Source organism: Pseudophryne corroboree, chromosome 11 (assembly GCF_028390025.1).
Source record: "Pseudophryne corroboree isolate aPseCor3 chromosome 11, aPseCor3.hap2, whole genome shotgun sequence".
NCBI lineage: Eukaryota > Metazoa > Chordata > Amphibia > Anura > Myobatrachidae > Pseudophryne > Pseudophryne corroboree.
In genome coordinates, this window is record NC_086454.1 from 155394646 (window position 1) to 155413652 (window position 19007).

The 19007-nt window shown below is 42.9% G+C and overlaps 1 protein-coding gene across 4 annotated transcripts in view; it reads right to left on the reverse strand.

Moving 5' to 3' along the window:
- LOC134969209 (NACHT, LRR and PYD domains-containing protein 3-like) overlaps window positions 1–19007 on the reverse strand; it is a 115863-nt gene that overhangs the window by 74508 nt on the left and 22348 nt on the right. For all 4 annotated transcript variants that reach the window (XM_063944998.1, XM_063944999.1, XM_063944997.1 and 1 more), the window contains 3 exons: window positions 18747–18924; window positions 15367–15432; window positions 6279–7989 (listed from right to left, as the gene is read on the reverse strand). In XM_063944998.1, coding sequence (XP_063801068.1) covers window positions 6279–7989; window positions 15367–15432; window positions 18747–18924 — 1955 coding nt within the window. The remainder of the gene's footprint in view (window positions 1–6278; window positions 7990–15366; window positions 15433–18746; window positions 18925–19007) is intronic.

Below are 19007 nucleotides of genomic sequence, written 5' to 3' on the forward strand. Positions count from 1 at the left end.
AAAAATGCATTCGTTATTTAAGTCCCTTAAACAGAAAAATAAACAGAAAAAGTTTGGGGCAGAAGCGAAAAGCCTGACAGTTTGTAATCAAATTGTCAAGATCTCTGATGAAGAGATAACATCCAGCAAGCAAGCTGAGATAGAAACACCAAACAGGAATAGTGTTGAGGTATGTGAAACTCTGTACACAGAGTCTACAGGAGTCAGAAATGACTTAATCAGTCAAGATCCTAAAATTAAGGAAAGTTACATGTTGCAGGACTGCATCAATGTGCAGCGCATGGAGTCTGCTATGGTCACACAGACCACCAGCAGAACAGCCTCTGTGGTAAAGGAAGAAAGTAGCAATGTGCCGGATGTGTCTATCATCAGACAGCACATTAATGTAAAGGAGGTAGCAGCAATAGGAGATGTCCCCTATACTGTGTCTAGTAAGGGGGAAGATCATTGTAACTCAGATTATGAGTATTCTGCTGAATACACTCTCAGAGTTCCCAATGTAAATGAAGAATTTGTTATGCCCTTAGGCAAAGGTGAATTGTCAGCAGATTTAAACACTGATAGCAGCAGTACAGTGCACACAGGGGTGGGGAAGTTCCCCATGGTGAAAACTCCCATGGCAACCAGAGTTGCAAACCTTGAAATGTATTCACCTGGAAACATGTTTAAAGGGAAAATCCATGAAATTAATTCAGGAATGCATGTTTACAAACAAAGTTCCCAAACTTATGTAACCCCCACAGAGCACTCAGAGACTTCTAGTGATGGTGCAAATGTTTGCATGCTCTCAGAGAGACCACATGCAGAGTGTCATTCTGCAAACCACACACCAATTAACAATGACAAAAAGGATCACCAGGATGAAAATGTTTTTATGCCCTGGTGCCATAACCATTTTATTACAGGTGTGGAAAGACAGAAAGCCCTGGGACCTGCAATACATATTTGGCAAAGTTTAACAAGTTTCTCTCCCCACAAAAGTAGGTTTTTTCAGAAGCTCCAAGATTCTTCCAAACTAAGGAGCCACACCAAGCAGCAAACGCTATGGTTAAAGACAGTCTGGGACCAGGCTGCATCACAAGGGAGTATGGTCACAAGTGAATACGGTAGTATCATTCCTTTACTTGTTAGATCCAATGAAGCCATTGTTTGCTTTGATGTTCAAACAGCCACAGTTTCCAAATTAAACCTGCATCATATCTGCAGCGACAATTGTGCTGTCATTGACACACAATGTGACAGGAAAGATTGGCACAGGCCAGAAACAATTGTTTGTTTGTTATTCAATCGTTAAAAGACACATTTGTAAATTCTGTACCTGATAACATGCAGCAGATAGGACAGAATGCATAGCAAGCTATGTTAAATCACTGTATAAATATCTGTGATAGTCATTGTATGTATTTTTGTTTGATTCATAGTAATCCTGGCAACCTGTATACAGAATGGTGCAAGACTCCAAAAAGACTCCAATTTACAAGGGAAAAGGTCTTCATTAACCCTTTCATCGCTGCTATCCAGCAAAATCTACATAGCATCCCTAAAGACTGATATATGGACAAATCCTCAAGGAGTTTTCCAGTTTCACAAGAAAGGGGAAGGTTTTCATTAACCCTTTCATCACAAGTAATCATTACTTGTCTTTCAAACTACATGTACACTCCCACAACAGTGTACAGCACATCTCATCACTGTGATTATACAGAACTGTCTCATCCCTTCATATACCTTAATCACATATATGTAAACATTTGTCTGAGATATATTTTATATCATTGCATATATACCTTGTAAATATTTTATGTTTTTTTTATATATTACACAATAGATACTACCTATGCTTCCTTCGTAAAAGCTTCAAAAGTAATTAAATATCTAATACAGGATGGTATACCACGTTATAACAAATTGGGCCGAGATTATTAAGTGGGATGAATAATTCTCTTAATAAAGACTGTCACAAGTCTAAGATAATTATTTGTAGCATAACAGGGTCACTGTATATGCACATGGCTGCATATAAAATAATATTGGATGGAATTAGATATATTTAAAGCCATTCCTAAATGATATTTAATATCTGTTTGAAGCAAAATTATATTCATTTATTGTATTGATAGGATGTTACTATATACACATCAAAAGCATTTTAAATAATTATTAGTCAAAATATAGGTAGGATAGAAAACGCCTTTATATGGGTTAAACTGGTATAAGTTTATGTAAGATTGAGATGTATAAATAGGTACAAGGTAGAATAAGGAGATTTAAGACTGCATGGTAATTTATTCAGTGAGGAAATACAGAACAGAGTAGGTGTACTACTCACAGCCATTTGTGGTACTATTGCCCGAAGACAATTAAGACCTACTATTAACAAGCAAGGAAAGAAAAAAAAAAAAAAAAAAAAAAAAAGACTGTTTCATATATGCCTGTTCTATTCAAAATCACAACCTGTTTGTGCAAAAGCAATATGGACACTGGTCACAACTGCGGCATTGGATAAACGCAAAGGAAACAGAACTGCTAAAGACTGTATAAAGACTATTACTATTACTGAGGGTCGTCACAAGTACTGAATGTTCAAGACACAGCACTCGACGTACACAGCCCTCTGCCTCAAACAGCGAAATGGCAAGCAAAGGAGCAGCTGCTACGAAGAATTCTACTTCTAGTAATGGTGCAAATGTTGCAAACGCAAGGCCATAATGCAAACGCAAGGCATCTCCAATTGCAAGCAAACCACGCAGATGACAGTCTTATCCCAGTAAATTGCTACATACAAGAACAGCAAAAATGTCCAAACGTACTGATCCAGATACAGAAAAAAGGTCTACAATTGGGCTATTGTATTCCAAATGTCTGTAGAAATTAGTTTTCCTCATGAATACTGAATAAAAACCTCAGTTTTGTCTGCTTTAGTTAAAAAGTAGAATAAGGTTAGGTAAGCTAAGAATTTTTAGAGATTTTTAAAATCATAATGGTTATTATTATTACACTTATGGTATATATTATGGTTACAACGAAAGTTATGTTTGAAGGAATATTTTGAAATGTATTTGGAAGCAATTACGCTAGTTTAATGTGTGGCCAATCAAAAGAATTTCTCATGGCCACAAGGGGGCGACTGTTGCCTTATAGGTAATTGTCTGCACTTAGTATAATATTAGGGCAATGGATATTGTCTGAATCAAAATATAATTCATTATAAATAGGCGATGTTACCATAGTGGACAGTATACTGGATATATATAGTAAGGAATAGATATGAAATAAGTTTGAATGTATGAGGTAATGTTTAGCTGATTTAAGAGATTAGGTTTGTGTATGTGTTTATATAGATATACTGTATATTTGTGTCTTACAGCAAGATGGTAAAAAATAGTGTAGGGAACAGGTTTATTCTGCTCTAGTCATAAATAAGGCCAGAGAGGTTACAGTAAGATCAAGAGTCATTGTAGAGAAAAGGTATTAGGCCATAAATGATAATAGGTATGTGACAGAGCTCTGTTGGTCATTGGAATTCACAGGTGTGCTTACAGTAGATCAGAATCTACTGGTTTGTCTATTGTCCAGTGAAGGTTAAAAGCTAGGGAGTATAAATTAACTACTATGAAAAGAGATCACATCCATTGATAAAACATTGTGTAACCGACCCCAGGAAAACTTGTCAATACAACAGAACTTTGGATGAAAAGACATTCCAGATTTTACAATACTATACTTGCTTAAGGCAGTGTGGACACCACACTTTTATGACACCATGCCTCCGTGAACAGGACACGACAGCCCAGTTCAATGTTTGTTTTATTACACCTTGGAATCTGACAAACCTATAATTACCTATTCCATTGGAAACTATGAGAATATGATAGTTTGAATTGGTAAAATATGAGATAAAAGGACCAGACTTGTAGTTAGGAGTTAGAAGGAAGAGGGAGAGGGAGAAGAAGAAGGAGAGGAGGAAGGAACAAAGTCCAGAGGGAGTCAGGATCCTAAGACGGTAGCTATGAATTATGCCCTCACATATTCTTGCAAGTGTATAGTATGTGTATTAATTGTTTAAGTTTGTAAAACTGTTTGTGTTTTATGTATGTACCATGGTTAAGGAAGTTTAGATAAATTATAAGATTTATTATCATTGTGTTATCTTATCTTGTAATTTGTATCACCTATAATAAATGTACTAGACAAAATAGAGCTGGTATTCCAAGTCTTGAACTCATTTTCGGAATCACTAAAGTTATACATGAAATCTGCATATATTATATAAGGCTCTGCAAGTTGGGACAACTGACTTGTAGTCAAAGTATAGTACTTATATGTTCAATGAGCCAGGATTATATATCTCTGTAAAGTATATTTAGGCTTTGCCTGGAAATATTTCCTGGACAGTAGAGATATAGCTCCTTTAATCTGAGCCAATCACAGGTATGAAAATAGGAACGTCCACGCATTACATATTGTGTGATTGGACCAGTACTAAACATCACCCCTTTTGTTATGAGCCCACCTATTTGTAAGCCTATTATAATATATTTGCAGATATAAAATACATAAACCATTATATCAATATATGATATAATAAATATATGTTATATAAGATTCCATAAATCAACATTCCCCCAAGGATCAAATAGAGTTTTAGGTAAAAATATGGTTAAAAAAGGGGCAAACTAGATGGGCCAAGTGGTTCTTATCTGCCGTCAAAATCTATTGGCCGAATGTAATGACACCAAAGTTCGGCGGCCTTGCGGGGTACCGGATGAACTCGGACATTTTTTTTAAAGGGGCAATCACTAACAAGGCATGGTTTTGCCTTGTAATTGATTGACCCTTTAAAAAAACATCTGCGTTCATCCGTCATCCCACATGGCCGCTGAACTTAGGTGTCATTACATTTGGCCATACGTTTTTATGTAACTTTCGTCCTCACCACGTTTCACCCTTTACTATACTTCAGCTGTTTCAGTCCGTACTCCACTGTGAAAACTCCCACTGGAGTAGAAATGCCAGGCTTCTTATGAGCTTTTGTTTTTTCTTTAATATCGGCATGTAGTAAAAGATTTGTCATATGTGTGAACCATGGCCCTCATTCCGAGTTGTTCGCTCGCTAGCTGCTTTTAGCAGCATTGCACACGCTAGGCCGCCGCCCTCTGGGAGTGTATCTTAGCTTAGCAGAAGTGCGAACGAAAGATTAGCAGAATTGCGAATAAATATTTCTTAGCAGTTTCTGAGTAGCTCGAGACTTACTCCTACACTGCGATCACCTCGGTCCGTTTCGTTCCTGGTTTGACGTCACAAACACGCCCGGCCAGCCACTCCCCCGTTTCTCCAGACACTCCCGCGTTTTATCCTGGCACGCCTGCGTTTTTCCACACACTCCCTGAAAACGGTCGGTTTCCGCCCAGAAACACCCACTTCCTGTCAATCACACTCCGATCACTTCAACGATGGAAATTCTTCGTTCGGACGTGAGTAAATCTACTAAGTTTTGTGATAAAATACTTACCGCATGCGCACTGCGTACCATGCGCATGCGCATTTTGGCCTTAATCGCTCCGTTGCGAAAATCGGCAACAAGTGAACAACTCGGAATGACCCCCCATAAACGAAATGAAAATGTTAAATGTTTGATGCAGTTGTGACTTATATCATAATCATTTATTGTAACAAACAATGAACCTGAGTAATGAATTTCTGAAATATAAGAAGTTATAAGCCAGCATCGCATGTAAAGGAAACATTGGGGGTCATTCTGACCTGATCGCTCGCTGCAGTTCTTTGCAGCGCAGCGATCAGATCAGAACTGTGCATGCGCAGGCGCTGCAGTGCGCTGGCGCATGGCTGACAGCCGATGGCTGGCGTTGCCTAGCGATGGCCTCTGCCTGATTGACGGCTGCCGTTTTGTAGGCATGGTCCGGCGGGGGGGCAGACCCCAGCGGCTCCGTGATGTCACATGCAGCCGCTGCGAGCCAGGCAGCGACGAGTAGCTCCCACCCAGCACGCAAAAGCTGCGCCGGCTGGGAGCTACTCTTGAAGTACAGAAGCATCGCCGTTGTGCGATGCTTTTGTACTTCAGCGACGGGGCAGGGACTGACATGCGGGGCGGGCTAGGCGTCCCCCTGCATGTCTGTGTTCCTAATCGTAGCTGTGCTAAAATGAGCACAGTTACGATCAAGTCGTAATCACCCCCATTGATCGCTATCTTTTTCTAGTGAGCAGAGTGTAAAGAATGTAGGCTGCTTGCTTCTTTGTTACATTAGCTCAATTTTTACCTGAGGTCTACAACTGTGTGTAGATTTGGAGCAAGCCTCTCCAGTCCCTCATTTGCAATTGAGCAACTGCTAACATCGAGCTCCTCTGTATGTCTGCAGGACTCAAGAATAAAGGACAAGACTGTGCAATCAAGAGGCGTCAAGGAGAAACGATTAAAATCTAATTTTCTGTTGGGTCCGAGAGTTTCATATACTAGAGCCTTATTTTTAGATTCATAGAAATAGGTGAATAAATTCAGAGTCTTCCTTTTGTCCTGTTCATTTGTGAGTAGAGCATCTAATTCATGGCGATGTTTCTGAAGCCAGGTGATGACGTCCCTGGATGACTGACTGGTAAATTCTCCTAGGTAAGGTTTCAGAATGGATCTGGTGGACACATCCGATAGACCACAAAGAAAACGAACAAAAACTTCCCCAAGACAGTCTTCAAAAGATTGGGCTTTCTGTAGAGACTTTTTCAACTTTTCCGGACAATTATCAAGATAGTGAAACAATGCTGCAAGGAACTCCTGGATGGTGAGATGTAAGAAGGAATAGGTGATATTAGGTGGTTGGTCAGATTCCATCATGAAACTTGACAAGAGACGGGAGGAATCATCTATACTGAAAGATCCCAAATCTCGCTTATCAAATATAAGAAGATGATTCATTACTCCATGTTCTGCCATCCACCCAATGGACTTCACCAGTTCGCGAGCACCACATTTATCCTGATTGTGATTGGACAGAATGTTGGCGACAAAAGTCCCAAAGAGTTGAGTTACTGTTTTGGGCAATATTAACATCAGCTGCTCATGGTTTGCCGGTTGGGCCTTGAAGCACATTGATAGTACCGTACAGATGATCCAACAGTAGGATGGGATATAACAGAAAGTGTAGAGTGCGTCATTCTCCCTGACATAATCAAACGCCTTCTCCGACAGTTCCTTGTTTCTGAAGAAATGTTCAAAGTACATCTGTCTTTCCCTAAAAAAGAAGCCCATAATTTCAGTTACTCGTTGGAAGACATTAGTATCAATTGCTACTAGTTTGGTTGGACGACTGGTCATTAGCACAGAGCAACCCTTAAGAAGAAAGTCTTTCAATAAGCAACCAACAATTGTGTTTGTATCTTCCACCTGTTTTGGATTGCTGCACACCTTCTTTGATGTGAAATCCATTTGGTGAATGCTTTCATCTAAGCCATCAAATATAAAGAGCAGTTTTTCTGGATCCTGTAAGATATTTCCAAGCTGACTCTGAAGGTATGGATATTGCTGAAGGACCATCTCCTCCAAGCTGGTCTTCTCCAGTCTGTTCAGCTCACGGGATTTGAAGAAGAAGACAAAGGCAAATCTCTGATAGAGTTTTCTATGCACCCAGTCATAGACAAACTTCTGCATCAGTGTGGTCTTCCCAATGCCCGGTACTCCGCTCACCATTACTCTATGTGGCACACATTTTGATTCGTGACACCAGTGGAACAACCTATCGACATAAATATGTTTCAGCTCATTCTGTTGCTTCTTTAAGTATTTCTCGTGTTTCTGCCCAGTGTGCACCAGCTCATTCTGAGGACGCTGTCTGAAATGATCGGTAGAGACAACAATCAATTTGATGTAACGTTCAGAAATGTAGAACTGTTGCTGTTCCTGGGTAGACCCTGGGGGTTTGTGTTCCATGTAGCTCTGAGTTTTCTCCAGAAGATGTTGCCTATGCCTTTCCTGAATATCTGTAGAAGTTTAATAAAAAAAAATAAGAATTTACTTACCGATAATTCTATTTCTCGGAGTCCGTAGTGGATGCTGGGGTTCCTGAAAGGACCATGGGGAATAGCGGCTCCGCAGGAGACAGGGCACAAAAAGTAAAGCTTTAGGATCAGGTGGTGTGCACTGGCTCCTCCCCCTATGACCCTCCTCCAAGCCTCAGTTAGGTACTGTGCCCGGACGAGCGTACACAATAAGGAAGGATTTATGAATCCCGGGTAAGACTCATACCAGCCACACCAATCCTGTGATCTGAACCCAGTTAACAGTATGATAACAGCGGAGCCTCTGAAAGGATGGCTCACAACAATAATAACCCGATTTTTGAAACTATGTACAAGTAATGCAGATAATCCGCACTTGGGATGGGCGCCCAGCATCCACTACGGACTCCGAGAAATAGAATTATCGGTAAGTAAATTCTTATTTTCTCTATCGTCCTAGTGGATGCTGGGGTTCCTGAAAGGACCATGGGGATTATACCAAAGCTCCCAAACGGGCGGGAGAGTGCGGATGACTCTGCAGCACCGAATGAGAGAACTCCAGGTCCTCCTTAGCCAGGGTATCAAATTTGTAGGATTTTACAAACGTGTTTGCCCCTGACTAAATAGCCGCTCGGCAAAGTTGTAAAGCCGAGACCCCTCGGGCAGCCGCCCAAGATGAGCCCACCTTCCTTGTGGAATGGGCATTTACATATTTTGGCTGTGGCAGGCCAGCCACAGAATGTGCAAGCTGAATTGTATTACACATCCAACTAGCAAAAGTCTGCTTAAAAGCAAGAGCACCCAGTTTGTTGGGTGCATACAGGATAACAGCAAGTCAGTTTTCCTGACTCCAGCCGTCCTGGAACCTATATTTTCAGGGCCCTGACCACATCTAGCAACTTGGAGTCCTCCAAGTCCCTAGTAGGCGCAAGACACCCCAATAAGCTGGTTCAGGTGAAACACTGACACCACCTTAGGGAGAGAACTGGGGACGAGTCCGCAGCTCTGCCCTGTCCGAATGGACAAACAGATATGGGCTTTTTTGAGAAAAAACCACCAATTTGACACTCGCCTGGTCCAGGCCAGGTCCAAGAGCATGTTCACTTTTCATGTGAGATGCTTCAAATCCACAGATTTGACTGGTTTTAAACCAATGTGTTTTGAGGAATCCCAGAACTACGTTGAGATCCCACAGTGCCACTGGAGGCACAAAAGGGGGTTGTATATGCAATACTCCCTTGACAAACTTCTGGACTTCAGGAACTGAAGCCAATTCTTTCTGGAAGAAAAATCGACAGGGCCGAAATTTGAACCTTAATGGACCCCAATTTGAGGCCCATAGACACTCCTGTTTGCAAGAAATGCAGGAATCGACCGAGTTGAAATTTCTTCGTGGGGCCTTCCTGGCCTCACCACGCAACATATTTTCGCCACATGTGGTGATAATGTTGTGCGGTCACCTCCTTTCTGGCTTTGACCAGGGTAGGAATGACCTCTTCCTGAATGCCTTTTCCCTTAGGATCCGGCGTTCCACCGCCATGCCGTCAAACGCAGCTGCGGTAAGTCTTGGAACAGACATGGTACTTGCTGAAACAAGTCCCTTCTTAGCGGCAGAGGCCATAAGTCCTCTGTGAGCATCTCTTGAAGTTCCGGGTACCAAGTCCTTCTTGGCCAATCCGGAGCCATGAGTATAGTTCTTACTCCTCTACGTCTTATAATTCTCAGTACCTTAGGTATGAAAAGCAGAGGATGGAACACATACACCGACTGGTACACCCACGGTGTTACCAGAACGTCCACAGCTATTGCCTGAGGGTCTCTTAACCTGGCGCAATACCTGTCCCGTTTTTTGTTCAGACGGGTTGCCATCATGTCCACCTTTGGTAATTCCCAACGGTTTACAATTATGTGGAAAACTTCCCCATGAAGTTCCCACTCTGCCGGGTGGAGGTCGTGCCTACTGAGGAAGTCTGCTTCCCAGTTTCCATTCCCGGAATGAAACACTGCTGACAGTGCTATCACATGATTTTCCGCCCAGCGAAAAGTCCTTGCAGTTTTTGCCACTGCCCTCCTGCTTCTTGTGCCGCCCTGTCTATTTACGTGGGCGACTGCCGTGATGTTTTATCCCACTGGATCAATACCGGCTGACCTTGAAGCAGAGGTCTTGCTAAGCTTAGAGCATTATAATTTTACCCTTAGCTATATTTATGTGGAGAAAAATCTCCAGACTTGATCACACTCCCTGGAAATTTTTTCCTTGTGTGACTGCTCCCCAGCCTCTCGGGCTGGCCTCCGTGGTCACCAACATCCAAAACTGAATGCCGAATCTGCGGCCCTCTAGAAGATGAGCACTCTGTAACCACCACAGGAGAGACACCCTTGTCCTTGGATATAGGGTTATCCGCTGATGCATCTGAAGATGCGATCCGGACCATTTGTCCAGCAGATCCCACTGAAAAGTTCTTGCATGAAATCTGCCGACTGGAATTGCTTCGAAGGAAGTCACCATTTTTTTACCATGGCCCTTGTGCAATGATGCACTGATTTTAGGAGGTTCCTGACTAGCTCGGATAACTCCCTGGCTTTCTCTTCCGGGAGAAACACCTTTTTCTGGACTGTGTCCAGAATCATCCCTAAGCACAGGAGACTTGTTGTCGGGATCAGCTGCGATTTTGGAATATTTAGAATCCACCCCTGCTGTTGTAACAGTATCCGAGATAGTGCTACTCCGACCTCCAACTGTTCCCTGGACTTTGCCCTTATCAGGAGATCGTCCAAGTAAGGGATAATTAAGACGCCTTTTCTTCGAAGAAGAACCATCATTTCGGCCATTACCTTGGTAAAGACCCGGGGTGCCGTAGACAATCCAAACGGCAGCGTCTGAAACTGATAGTGACAGTTCTGTACCACGAACCTGAGGTACCCTTAGTGATAAGAGCAAATTTGGGACATGGAGGTAAGCATCCCTGATGTCTCGGGACACCAGATAGTCCCCTTCTTCCCGGTTCGTTATCACTGCTCTGAGTGACTCCATCTTGATTTGAACCTTTGTAAGTGTTCAAATTTTTTTAGATTTAGAATAGGTCTCACCTAGCCTTCTGGCTTCAGTACCACAATATAGTGTGGAATAATACCCCTTTTCTTGTTGTAGGAGGGGTAATTTAATTATCACCTGCTGGGAATACAGCTCGTGAATTTTTTCCCATACTGCCTCCTTGTCGGAGGGAGACCTTGGTAAAGCAGACTTCAGGAGCCTGCGCAGGGGAAACGTCTCGACATTCCAAACTGTACCCCTGGGATACTACTTGTAGGATCCAGGGGTCCTGTACGGTCTCAGCGTCATGCTGAGAGCTTGTCAGAAGCGGTGGAACGCTTCTGTTCCTGGGAATGGGCTGCCTGCTGCAGTCTTCTTCCCTTTCCTCTATCCCTGGGCAGATATGACTCTTATAGGGACGAAAGGACTGAAGCTGAAAAGACGGTGTCTTTTTCTGCAGAGATGTGACTTAGGGTAAAAACGGTGGATTTTCCAGCAGTTGCCGTGGCCACCAGGTCCGATGGACCGACCCCAAATAACTCCTCTTCCTTTATACGGCAATACACCTTTGTGCCGTTTGGAATCTGCATCACCTGACCACTGTCGTGTCCATAAACATCTTCTGGCAGATATGGACATCGCACTTACTCTTGATGCCAGAGTGCAAATATCCCTCTGTGCATCTCGCATATATAGAAATACATCCTTTAAATGCTCTATAGTCAATAAAATACTGTCCCTGTCAAGGGTATCAATATTTTTAGTCAGGGAATCCGACCAAGCCACCCCAGCTCTGCACATCCAGGCTGAGGCGATCGCTGGTCGCAGTATAACACCAGTATGTGTGTATATACTTTTTATGATATTTTTCCAGCCTCCTGTCAGCTGGCTCCTTGAGGACGGCCCTATCTATAGACGGTACCGCCACTTGTTCTGATAAGCGTGTGAGCGCCTTATCCACCCTAAGGGGTGTTTCCCAACGCGCCCTAACTTCTGGCGGGAAAGGGTATACCGCCCATATTTTCTATCGGGGGGAACCCACGCATCATCACACACTTCATTTAATTTATCTGATTCAGGAAAAACTACGGTAGTTTTTTCACATCCCACATAATACCCTCTTTTCTGGTACTTGTAGTATCAGAAATATGTAACACCTCCTTCATTGCCCTTAACGTGTGGCCCTAATAAGGAATACGTTTGTTTATTCACCGTCGACACTGGATTCAGTGTCCCTGTCTGTGTCTGTGTCGACCGACTAAAGTAAACGGGCGTTTTAAAACCCCTGACGGTGTTTTTGAGACGTCTGGACCGGTACTAATTGTTTGTCGGCCGTCTCATGTCGTCAACCGACCTTGGCGCGTGTTGACATTATCACGTAATTCCCTAAATAAGCCATCCATTCCGGTGTCGACTCCCTAGAGAGTGACATCACCATTACAGGCAATTGCTCCGCCTCCTCACCAACATCGTCCTCATACATGTCGACACACACGTACCGACACACAGCACACACACAGGGAATGCTCTGATAGAGGACAGGACCTACTAGCCCTTTGGAGAGACAGAGGGAGAGTTTGCCAGCACACACCAAAAACGCTATAATTATATAGGGACAACCTTATATAAGTGTTTTCCCTTATAGCATCTTTTTTATATATTTCTAACGCCAAATTAGTGCCCCCCCTCTCTGTTTTAACCCTGTTTCTGTAGTGCAGTGCAGGGGAGAGCCTGGGAGCCTTCCCTCCAGCCTTTCTGTGAGGGAAAATGGCGCTGTGTGCTGAGGAGATAGGCCCCGCCCCTTTTTCGGCGGCCTCGTCTCCCGCTCTTAACGGATTCTGGCAGGGGTTAAATATCTCCATATAGCCCCCGGAGGCTATATGTGAGGTATTTTTAGCCAAAAAAGGTTTTCATTTGCCTCCCAGGGCGCCCCCCTCCCAGCGCCCTGCACCCTCAGTGACTGCCGTGTGAAGTGTGCTGAGAGGAAAATGGCGCACAGCTGCAGTGCTGTGCGCTACCTTAAGAAGACTGAGGAGTCTTCTGCCGCCGATTCTGGACCTCTTCTCGTTTCAGCATCTGCAAGGGGGCCGGCGGCGAGGCTCCGGTGACCATCCAGGCTGTACCTGTGATCGTCCCTCTGGAGCTAATGTCCAGTAGCCAAAGAAGCCAATCCATCCTGCACGCAGGTGAGTTCACTTCTTCTCCCCTAAGTCCCTCGTTGCAGTGATCCTGTTGCCAGCAGGACTCACTGTAAAATAAAAAACCTAAGCTAAACTTTTCTAAGCAGCTCTTTAGGAGAGCCACCTAGATTGCACCCTTCTCGGCCGGGCACAAAAATCTAACTGAGGCTTGGAGGAGGGTCATAGGGGGAGGAGCCAGTGCACACCACCTGATCCTAAAGCTTTACTTTTTGTGCCCTGTCTCCTGCGGAGCCGCTATTCCCCATGGTCCTTTCAGGAACCCCAGCATCCACTAGGACGATAGAGAAATTAAATTTAAAAATGTTATTTTTTAAATAGAATATGCATCATGGGGCGGATTCTGAGTTGCATACAAAGTGGATGTAACATAGTAACATAGTAACATAGTATCTGAGGTTGAAAAAAGACAATTGTCCAATCTCCCATCACTACTACCGTATGTCTCCTACTCCTGCTGCTTTTTCAATTTGCTTTAGTAACAATTCATCATCAGATGCGTTGATACCAGGCGGCCTATAGCATACACCCAATACTAACTTTTTTGTTCCTTTTTCCCCGCATGCAATTTCTACCCATAATGTCTCAACAGTGTCTACAGTCCCCTCCTGAATATCTTCCCATATATTAGGTTTTAAAAACGGCTTTACGTACAGACACACCCCTCCACCCTTTTTATTTAGTCTGTCTCTCCTAAACAGTGTATAGCCCTCTAGATTGACTGTCCAATCATGAGATTCATCCCACCAAGTTTCAGTAATGCCTATAATATGTACAGTAGTTCAAAGGAAGCCAGGAACAGGCTTCCCTTCCCCATACACATGTATCTTTTGATACACATCCATGTCACTCCCTTGATGCCCAGTCCCCTCCCCAAAAACCCAATTTCATGTAAAGACCATCTCAGAATAGGATTGACATAAGCAAATATGTATTAATTCACAACTGCGCACGCCCTGTATGAAAAGACCCACCATTTGCGCCCGTGCGCAGAGATCCATCCGACTCATTAACAGCCCCGTTGTCTTTGTTAAATAGTTGCTAAACATTTTATATATTTATATAGAAATATGCTAATTGCTTACATTCTGTAGTTTTCTGGTTATTAAGATATTGGTGGTCATTCCGAGTTGTTCGCTAGCTGTTTTCGGTCACTGCGCAGCGATCAGGCAAAAAAGCGGCACTTCTGCGCATACGTATGCGGCACAATGCGCATGCGCGACGTACTTTCACAACGGCCGACGCAGTTTTACACAAGGTCTATCGAAGCTTTTCAGTCGCACTGCTCGCCGAAGAGTGATTGACATGTAGTGGGCGTTTCTGGGTGTCAACTGACCGTTTTTGGGGAGTGTTCGAAAAAACGCAGGCGTGGCTGGGAGAACGCCGGGGCGTGTTCATGACATCAAAACAGGAACTGAACAGTCTGAAGTGATCGCAAGCGCTGAGTAGGTCTGGAGCTGCTCTGAAACTGCACTATTTTTTTTGTAGCTGCTCTGCGATGCCTTCGTTTGCACTTCTGTTAAGCTAACATACACTCCCAGAGGGCGGCGGCTTAGCGTTTGCACGGCTGCTAAAAACTGCTAGCGAGCGAACAACTCTGAATGACCACCCTTGTCTCTTACATTACAGTATCTTTATTTTATTTGAATTGGTACATTCATCTGGGAAGCAGAAAGTGTTTCAAACACATCCAAAAGCTAAAAACATTAAAGGAAATATTCTACTCTCTGCCGTGTGCTCACAGACATCACCATGATGGCCGGTTGTGCACGATGCCATTTAATACAGCAGGCGATCTTCATTTCACTTTTCAACTCTATGGATTAGGAACGAAGAGCAACGATATTGGGAGCAGCATGACCTACGAGAGGGAATAAGTATCCTGTGCCAAGCGCAGTGGGCCCCTTGCACGAAGCATGGTGAGTGAATATATGGTGAAACATACAAAATAACAAAACAAAATGTAATGACTATTTTCGTGTTCACCCTTTGACCCTGTGGACCATTTGGTGTTGACCTGCTGACTGTTTATCTTTTTACTATAGATCTATTGAACCGCACCCCGGATATGTATGCAGATTTTTCTAATATGAGGTCTTTGCTATGTTTAATAATTAGGTTATTTACCTTTCACCTCTGGGGGCAAGTTGTGCCCGTTTTTATCCAGCAGGATCTGCTGCACCAGCGTATCACCTAAAAATAAAAAAATTAATTATCCTCAACAAGGCCAGAGGTGTTTTACAAACCAGTGACCAGGGCCATATTTAAGGATTTGCGCTGAGTCGTCTTGGATGGAAAGTGCTTTGTAATATTTCCTAGCAAATCTCATATACTTTCTTCAGGACATACTTGGAATTTCTTTGACATTAAAGGCTTTATTAAATTCCAATACTTAATATCGGTGGCGTGTTTTATTTAGTATCACAGTGACGCTAATGAATATGTTGCCGGCATTTCACAAGATTCACCTTACGGTGAGGTCCAACGACATCCTCCTTCTCATCTGTGTCCTCTACTCTATTGCTTGCTGTCTACCTCTGCTAGCTACAGGCAGTTAAGTTTTGTGCATGGCACATCCACCAAGCATGGACTCACCAAAGCCTGGAATTCTGCGCTGCAGTCAGAAAGGTTTTTGATGGTTCCCTATTGCCGGCAATGCAGTTGGGATTATGACTTATTGTTAAATGTTTCTATAATATTATATATATATATATTGGTCAACCCACTGATCTGCCCCCTGCATTGGCTGTATACATACTCCCAGTCCCTTCCCAACAGGTCCTCCATACTCTTCAGCTAACACCTGTCCCATCATTTGCTGCGGGGCCTTAAGAGGGGGGCTTTTGCTGCGCATGACAAAAATTGGGCAGACCTTAGAAATTGGGTAGACCATGGTAATACAAGACACTCAAAGATATTTATGGCATAAAATATCAGTATACAGTGTGACAATAATAAAAATAAGCAAATGAGAAGGCAAGGCAGGCCCACTAGTGGAGTAGTACAGAGAGGAAATGTACATATAGGCAAGAGGTGGTGGACTGCAGGAGTTTAAATATCAGGTTCAGAGGCAGGGCATTTATTCAGGTCAAACTCAGGAGAGGAACAGTTTGCTTCCATAGACTTAGGGGGAGAACCGCCACCCTCGGTTATGAACAGGTGCTAGGGAAACTATTTCACAAAGGTAGAGGAGGCGGCCTTAGGGTGTAGAACCTTTCGGGTCTCCATCTCATAGTGAAATTGGTGATTACTTCATCAAAATGGGGGCAGAGGAGGAGGACTTCCAAAGCTGTGCAATGGTGGCTTTGGCCAATATGAGAATATGGCTGAGGATGTAGTGATCAGACTTGGGGACTAATAGGGGGTACCAATGCAGAAGGGCTAGGGCAAGCTCAGAAGTGAGGGTAATTCCCAACACATCTTTATGAGTTTAAATGCCTCCATCCAGAAAGGGCACAACACAGGACAATCCCCAAAAATTGCATAATTGCATCCTAAATGTGGCAGAGTTACCAGCAGAGTTTAGAACATGTGGGCCATAGCCTATGGAGTTTAGTAGGGGTCAGGTAAAGTATATGCAAGAGCTTAATGTGCACTTCAATAGGGAAAAGGAGGAAAGGTGGATGGATTCCCACTGTTTGAGGGTAAAAGTACGTTGGATTCATTGGACACATTTCCCAATGTAATTGAATAGGGGATTTAAGATGATGAGATGAGGTGATACCAGTAGGATATGGCTTCATGAGAAACAGTAGAAGACAATCTGAAAAACTGAGGTGGGGTTGTGTGAAAAACAGTAGGCGTAGCATTAGCCGTAACCCGAATTTAACACAAATATGGGAAATGGAAAATGGAGGACAAGGAGTAAAAGTCCACTAAAGTTGTAATGCCCAGACAAAGCCAATAAGAGACATGGAGGTGTGGGAGCATCATATCAAGGGCTTTAAAAGACACACTTCAGGTAGGGAGCTCAGAAACAAAATGTAGGAAAGCCAGAAGTGAAGGCACTCTCCAGGTCATTCCATGGCTTGAAGTGGGGGGGGATAATAAACAAATTACTCATTTGGGAGAGCAATGCTGCCTCATGGTATCAAGCTAAATCAGAAAGAGTGAACCATACACGTGATCACAATGCAAGGAGCCCTCCGCTTCCACACATAAGAAAGCATAATTTTTTTAATAGAGACCAAGAGCTGACGAGATACAGCATAGGGAATAGCACAAAACAAGTACATTAACTTGGGTAGTAGCATCATTTTAAATGCCGCTAAACAGCCTAACCATGAGACTTTGTGGGTCATCCAGGCTGTAGCTAAAGTCAACAAATGGGTAAGTAAGGGGGTACAGTTAACATCAAAAACCTTGACAACGATTTGGTGGTGTTAAATTTACAATATGAAGCTGCTCTACAGCAATCCAAAATAGTCTGTAGAGCATAAAATAAGGTATTAAGGCCAGTCACAAATAAAAACATCATCCGCATAGAGGCATAGTTTGTAGGATGTGTCATGAACCACAAGTCCTGGGAAGTCATGGAACAAGCGGAATGTCTAAGCCAGTGGCTCAATTGCCAAAACAAACATTAAGGGGGAGCCTGGTGCCATTAGTAAGTGGAAAAGGGGAAGAAAGGAAACCATTGCTAAAGATTTTTGCTGTGGAGCCTTTATAAAGGGCCGATATGGAATTCAGGATGTCCCCTTGGTACATGTTGTTGTTTTATCTTGTTTTACTTCTTTTGTCACTTTTTTATACATTCATTTTTATTTACCCACAAGAGACCATTAGGGTTATCGAAGATCCCTTAAGTCTCCTAGCACCATCCATGGGAGAGCCCATTTAGCTATTCCAGACTAGAAACCAGGACCTGGACCTGGAGGAAGCAGCTAGAGGTGTTACATGATAAAGGTCATGGGGATGTCCTGCGGGGTGTGGGAAAGCGCTAAAGAAGAAAAAAAGCTTATAGACAATGTGAACTTTTTATTAACAATGAATTCATATAAGTAGCATAAGTGATGCAGATAAGGTTATTCATGATCTATGACCAGCATGACATTGATTTCCTTACCGGTTGCATAGTTTAGTTTTATGGCATAACCTTTGTCTCTTTCCCCAAAGTCTTTATATAGTCTCTTATCGGATTCTAGGCGGCCCTAAATGTTTGGCAGAATTTTTCCCTGTGTAACCCCCCCCCCCCCCCCCACCCCACCCCTCAATTCAAAGCTCAGTTACTCCCAGTTTCATTGTAAATCCATCTAAATTATCCCTTAGCCCAGAGTTTCCCAAACTCCTCCATTACAGTCCAGGTTTTAAGGATATTCATTCTTGAGCATAGGTGACTTAATTAGTATCTCAGTCAATTTGATTTAACCATGTGGACTCAAGCATGGATATTCTTAAAAGCTGGACTGTAATGGCGGAGTTTGGGAAACTCTGATTTAGACTACTTATAACAACGACATAATCTTATATATTATTCCAAATTAGGATAATTTGTTTTTCTATTCTACCTGTATTGATTAATTCACTCAAAATCTCAATCCAATTAGGATGTGGGTGATCCCTTTGTACTGCATGAAGGCTTTCCCAAAATCCTAGAACAGTATCTCTTCCTTCCTTGAAAATGTCATGTACCAACTGTGTAGAAAATCTGGTGACGCCAAGGTCTTCTTTAATTTTTGGGTAGCTCTAGAACACAAATAATAAATGTGAACATAAAAGTACAGTATCTCATGAATATTATCTAAATAAGTTTCCCAGTCACCTACAAA